At 37.6% G+C, this 6914-nt stretch overlaps 1 protein-coding gene across 1 annotated transcript in view; it reads right to left on the reverse strand.

The window, feature by feature from the left end:
- The window catches only part of LOC118478587, a gene marked incomplete at its 3' end in the record, with an annotated part of 20511 nt that overhangs the window by 5026 nt on the left and 8571 nt on the right, over positions 1-6914 (reverse strand). The window contains 5 exon segments of the mRNA XM_035972475.1: positions 76-247; positions 1595-1600; positions 2246-2342; positions 3080-3273; positions 3838-3973. Of these exon segments, the coding sequence (XP_035828368.1) occupies positions 76-247; positions 1595-1600; positions 2246-2342; positions 3080-3273; positions 3838-3973 (605 nt within the window).

Raw genomic sequence — 6914 nt, forward strand, 5'->3', positions numbered from 1 at the left:
CACACACACACACACACACACACACACACTCCCATAGACATCCACCGACACGAACACACACACGTCCACGGCTACCTGTATGTTTGACACCAAAAAGGCCGTGAGTCAGTGATTTCCTGAATCGTTTCTCCGTCTCCTTCTCCTCCTCGGGTATATCTCTTCCACTCTTTTCCTGCAGCCGACGGGACCGGGACTCAGCCAGCTCAAGCACTTCCGACATCAGAACTTCAAACTTTTCCAACTTATCCTAGAAAAATCATGTCGGAAATACATGTATTAATTTAAAACAATGTGGTGACTGTGTTGGCTAGGAAGGTCTATGACTACTCTTCCTCCTTACGTGTTAAAGGACGTTATCGTCAGTTAAGGAAGTACGAACTATACTCTGTCACATTTTAAAGTATACACTGTGTTAAAATGAAAATAGCTAGATCTAGTTTCACAATGAGCCAAGATTTTTTAAAATTTCAGGAATAATAATTTGATCAATTTAAAAATTTAAAAAAAACACAACCACAATACGGAAAGTTAACATAACAGGTTTATTCCCGACTTACAGGAGTGTGGGGGTGTTCTACAAAAATATCACGATCAGTAGCGCGTATGTTCTCTTGCATTGATGACATCCTGACATCGTCGCCGCATGAAATCAATCAGTCGCTGCACTGCCAGTTGAGGGATGTTATTCCACTCTTCATTATGAAGTTCATGCAATGCTCCAAGTTGAGGAAGTATCGCAGGCAAATGTCGCATGTTGTTCAACTCATCTCTGGTTTGTCTTGCCGTTTTGAAACGATTCCGTAGATGCAACAGGCGTCTAAAAAGATCCTCTCCTGGGGTGGTTTTTCTTCTCCCAGGTCGACGGTGTCGATGCTTTTCAGATTTTGTTGTTCTCTCACGATCCATTGTTGCGTACACAGTTCTTCTTGTTACATTATAATGTCTCGCAACAGTGGATACTGGAGCACCACGAGGATTTTCCCAACAAGATAATTCCGCACATTTTATCTTAGGCGCGATATCATGAAACGTAAACAACACAAACTTTTTCCCTGGCGAATTGCTACAAAAATGACACAGCTTTCATGTGTACTTCTTTTTTAAACAAATCATTGCCGTGTCATGGGCAATTAAAAAAAAAACCCACCACAAAACATGTAACACGCACGCGATAACAAAACCACTCTCGCGTTCAAAAATCTGAGAACAACTCACCAGCGACAGGTATATCACGTAGTTAGTGTGGCAATTTGACAGTAATTGGTAGCATAGATTTTTAAAAATTGAGCTTCAAAACGTGTATACTTAAAAATGTGACAGAATCTATAATTACCAATATTACGGAGACCACAAGTATATTAATTTTCAATCAAGACTCTAGATTTTAGGAGGTTACTCATTTTGTAAACACATTTTTAAAAACATTTGTCTTCTGTCTCATATAATTTATCTACGTCATTAATAAAAATGTTCTTGCTGTTTCTTAGTTCTGTCACAGTTTTTGTCCTCCTAATTAATAAAAATGCTTTTCTTTAGAATGATAATTTATTTTGTAACTGTTTAGTCATAAGTATGAGTAACACGTTCCACTCACCTTCTTCTGTGCGCATAAAGAGAATCAAAATGTTGAAGAATAATTAATTTTTTTTCTTAGAAAAACATAAAAAGATCGATAAAAGCTAGAATACTAAATAACACTGACTTAGTTACACTAAATAATATGTAAACAAAACTACATCATTTTAAACACATTAAATTGACTTGTCTACGCTAAATTTACCCTCCAAGGCCAGACTTATTTTAAATTGAAAGTATCAAGTTAAACTAAAGTGAAATAAGCTTAAATTAACTAACCTTGACTGCTATACGCTTTAGCACATTTACACGTAACTCAGCCAGGTGAACAGAACACTGAAATAATCATACCTAAGCCGAACTAGAGAAAACTATGATAAAATACCACGTGTAGATGTAGGCGTTAAAAGAATGGCTGTAGCAGATACGACTGAGCCTTTGTCAAATGACTACACATTGTTGAAAAGAAAAGTCGTTATCTTAGACAGGTGATCCTCTTAGACAGTGCCGTTACACACAAAAAAAAAACACACAAAAAAAAAGTTTAAAAAGTGGAGGTGGGAGTGGGATATGGCCGTTTGTACAGGTGATTGTCTTGGACAGGGGGGTCGCTGGATCAGTTTCTTTCTATTACAACTAAAATGTTGCGTAAATGTTATGGTAAACTTACTGCTGGGAGCGTACTGGCTGTCGTGATGTCTACGTACATCAACAGAGAACCCATGGCCTCTGCTTTGTCCGGCTGGTCGATGATGCTGAAGATTCCTCTGTGAAACAATCAAGTTGCAATAGGAATTGAAGAATTGTTGTTGGTGATTGGTTGAAATGTTTTCATCCTAACCTGTGACAAACAGGTTTTTAATAAAATAGGCAAATTAAACAGACAGACCAACAGACAAAACAGTCTAACAGACAGATTTTTGTGGTTGTAACTTTTGTGCTTTTACGCTTCCATTGACACGAATAAGAATATTTAGGATTGTTGGCTTCCGACAACATACCAGCGGAAAGACCGAGAAATTCGATAAAAATTAATTTCTCTCCCCACCCCACTCGGGAATCGAATTCGGTTCGACTGTGTACAACAGCGTTAGGACTAACCATTATACCACAGACGCCAGCACATAGACAGTTAGAGCAAACAGACAATATAATAGACGAAACATAGATAGATAGATAGATAGATAGATAGATAGATAGATAGATAGATAGATAGATAGATAGATAGATAGATAGATAGGTAGATAGATAATCTATCTATAGATAGACAGCAGATAAATAGATAGAGAGAGGAACAGACAGACAGACAGACAGACAGACAGACAGACAGACAGACAAACAGAGAAAAGAGAGATAGAGAGAGAGGGGGGGGGGGCAAAAGGGGGAACCCACATTCACACACTCATAAACAAGAATACATGAATGTGCGCAAAACAGACATACAAACAAAATGAACAAACAGACAGACTAACAAACAGACAAACAAACAACGTGATAACCTCACCCGACATAATTGACATAAGTATCCGAGAGCTCCTTCCTTGTCTCCTGGTCCAGCTGGTCACAGCTGTCAAACACGTGCAGGTACTCCTCGATGGCCTGGCTGGACACATGGGTCACGTGGCTGGCATCCATGCCACACCACAGGTACTTGCCCACAGCCTCGATGTCGGCCGAGTCGTACGGGGCTCGCACGTCCTGCAACAGACACGGGCAAAGCAAGCAACGTGAAACTGTAGGCTATAAATCAACATGCATTTGTGTAAATGAATTGTATAAATGAACATGAAATTGTATAAATTAATATGAAATTGTGTAAATGAATTGTATAAAGAAACATGAAATTGTATTACTGAATTGTATTAATGAACATGAATTTGTATTAATGAATTGTATAAATGAACATGATATTGTGTAAATGAGCATGGAATTGTATAAATGAACATGAAATTGTAGACTGTAAATGAACATGAAATTGTGTAAATGAATTGTATAAATGAACATGAATTTGTGTAAATGAATTGTGTAAATGAATATGAATTTGTGTAAATGAATTGTGCAAATGAATATGAATTTCTATAAATAAAAATGAAATTTTGTATAGATGAAATTGTACCAATGAAAACGAAATTGTTTAAATGAACATGAAATTGTATCAATTGAAATTAAAATGTACAAATGAAAATGAAAGCGTATAAATTAGCATGAAATTGTAATCAATTAATTAATTAATAACACACGTTTACCATAAAGAAAACGTACTTTGGTCTCCAGCTGTAGAGCGAAGAAAAGTCGGATTTTGGGCCTGGTCATCTTGCGGGTGTACTTCTTTGTTTCTCCGATCTGTTTGAGGATGTTGTACCGGGAGTCAGGGGTCAGCTTTCTCATGTCTTCTTCACTGAGAATGACAGAACAACAGACAACGTTTCAAGTGAAAGAAGAATATGTTTGCTACATGTTTGAAGATGTTGTATCTTGTTTTTCATTCTTCCTCGCTGAGAATGACAGAACAACAGACAACGTTTCAAGTGAAAGAAGAAGTATAGGTTTGCTACATGTTTGAGAATGTATCTTGTTTCTCATGTCTTCCTCCCTGAAAATGAAAAAAACAACGACATTTCAAGTGATAGAAAAAGTATAGGTTTGCTATTATGCTTGAGGATGTTGTATTGTGAGTCACGGGTCAGCTTTCTCACGTCTTCCTCGCTGAGAATGACAGAACAACAGACAACGTTTCAAATGAAAGAAAAAGTATAGGTCTTCTACATGTTTGAGGATGTATCTGGATTCGGGGGTCAGCTTTTAAATGTTTTCCTCTCTGAGAAAGACAGAACAGACAACGTTTCAAGTGAAAGAAGAAGTATAGGTTTGCTACATGCTTGAGGATGTTGTATTGTGAGTCATGGGTCAGCTTTCTCATGTCTTCCTCGCTGAGAATGACAGACAACGACAATGTTTCTAGTGAAAGAAGGAGTAAATGTTTGCTACGTGTTTGAGGATGTGTCGGGTTCGGGGGTCAGCTTTTAAATGTTTTCCTCTCTGAGAATGACAGAGCAACGGACGTTTCAAATAAAAGAAAAGTATAGGTTTGCTACATGTTTGAAAATGTTGTATCTTGTTTCTCATGTCTTCCTCCCTGAAAACGAAAAAACAACGACATTTCAAGTGATAGAAACAGTATAGGTTTGCTGTATGCTTGAGGATGTTGTATTGTGAGTCACGGGTCAGCTTTCTCATGTCTTCCTCGCTGAGAATGACAGACAACGACAATGTTTCTAGTGAAAGAAGGAGTAAATGTTTGCTACGTGTTTGAGGATGTGTCTGGATTCGGGGGTCAGCTTTTAAATGTTTCCCTCTCTGAGAATGACAGAACAGCGGACAACGTTTCAAATGAAAGAAAAGTATAGGTTTGCTACATGTGTGAAAATGCTGTATCTTGTTTCCCATGTCTTTTTCATTGAAAATGACAAACAGCGACAACGTTTCAAGTGAAAGAAGAAGTAATAAAGGTTGCTACATGTTTGAGAAAGTTGTACCGTGAGTCAGGAGTTAGTTTTCTCATGTCCTCTTTGCTGAGAATGACAAATAAAATGGACAGAGGTTCAAGTGAAAGAAGAAGTATAGGTTGGCTAGATCTACATGTTTGAGGATGTTGTATCTTGTTTCTCATGTCTCTCTCCCAGAAAATAACAGACAACGACAGCATTTCAAGTGATAGAAGAAGTATAGGTTTGCTGCATGCTTGAGGATGTTGTATTGTGAGTCATGGTTCAACTTTTTCATGTCTTCCTACCTGAAAATGACAAAAAAATGGATAACAAGTGAAACAAGGAGTAAATGTTTGTTACATGTTTAAGCCTGTATGGGGATTCGGGGGTCAGCTTTTAAATGTTTTCCGCTCTGAGAAAGACAGACAACGACAAAGTTTCAAGTAAAAGGAAAAGTATAGGTTTGCTATATGTTTGAAGATGTTGTATTTTGTTCCTCATGTCTTCTTCATTGAAAATGACACACAACAACAACGTTTCAAGTGAAAGAAAAAGTAATAAAGGTTGCTAAATGTTTGAGAATGTTGTACCGTGAGTCAGGAGTTAGTTTTTTCATGTCTTCCTCGCTGAAAATGACAGAAATTAACATTAAATTTTATAGGTGAGTGAGGAAGTATATGTTTTCTACATATTTGAGGATTTTAAATCGGGATTCGGGGTTAGCTTTTTAATGTTCACCTCTCTGAGAATGACAGACAACGACAACGTTTCAAGTGAAAGAAAAAGTATATGTTTGCTACATGCTTGAAGATGTTGTATTGTGAGTTATGGGTCAACTTGTTCATGTCTTCCTCCATGAAAATCACATAAAAATGGACAACGTTTCTAGTGAAAGAAGGAGTAAATGTTTGCTACTTGTTTAAGAATGTATGGGGATTCGGGGGTCAGCAAGAAAAATTTCCCTCTGGGAAAATAAAGTACTATCTTATCTCATCTTATCTTTTAAATGTTTTCCTCCCTGAGAATGACAGACAACGACAACGTTTCAAGTAAAAGAAGAAGTAGAGGTTTGCTACATGGTTGCTTCCTCCTTGAAAAATGACAAACAACGACGACGTTTCAAGTAAAAGGAGACGTAAAATGGATATCAATATACATTGTATTTTTCAAAAGTCTGAAAATGTTGTATTTGGCGTAGGGGGGAGGGGGGGGGGGTCAGTATTAAATGTCACCTCTCTGAGAATGACAGAACAACGGACGTTTCAAATAAAAGGAGGAGTGTTTGTGTGCTACACGAATACGATATTTGATTAGTTTAGTTTAATAATAATGCTCTTGCCACTCAGCAAGGATTCCACAAAAAGTTATGACACAAAAGACTGTAATGAGTTCTGTAGATTAAATGTTACATGGTCGTGTGCCTGATTGTTATAGCTGATTGCAAAAAAGTGTTTAGTTACTTTCATCAAAGACGTGTCTCTGTCCACTTTTTTACTTTTTATAGAAATACAAGCCAAGAGAGAAAGAGAGAGAGAGAGAGAGAGAGAGAGAGAGAGAGAGAGAGAGAGATAGAGAGAGAGAGAAAGAGAAAAAGAGAGATGAGGGATGGGTAAGGGATGGAGAGAGACAGTGAATGGTAGGGAGCAGAGTAAAACACAAACATTCAGAGAGAGACAAAGAGAAAGAGAGAGAAAGGGGGTAGGGAAGGGATGGAGAGAGACAGTGAATGGTATTTTTTTTTTATAGTAGAGGGTTTTACGGCGCTCACAACTGCATAAGGTCATATGAGCGACAAGTGAATGGTAGGGAGCAGAGTAAAACACAAACATTCAGAGAGAGAGAGAGAGAGAG

The sequence above is a fragment of the Aplysia californica genome, unplaced genomic scaffold, assembly GCF_000002075.1.
Source record: "Aplysia californica isolate F4 #8 unplaced genomic scaffold, AplCal3.0 scaffold00702, whole genome shotgun sequence".
Lineage (NCBI taxonomy): Eukaryota > Metazoa > Mollusca > Gastropoda > Aplysiida > Aplysiidae > Aplysia > Aplysia californica.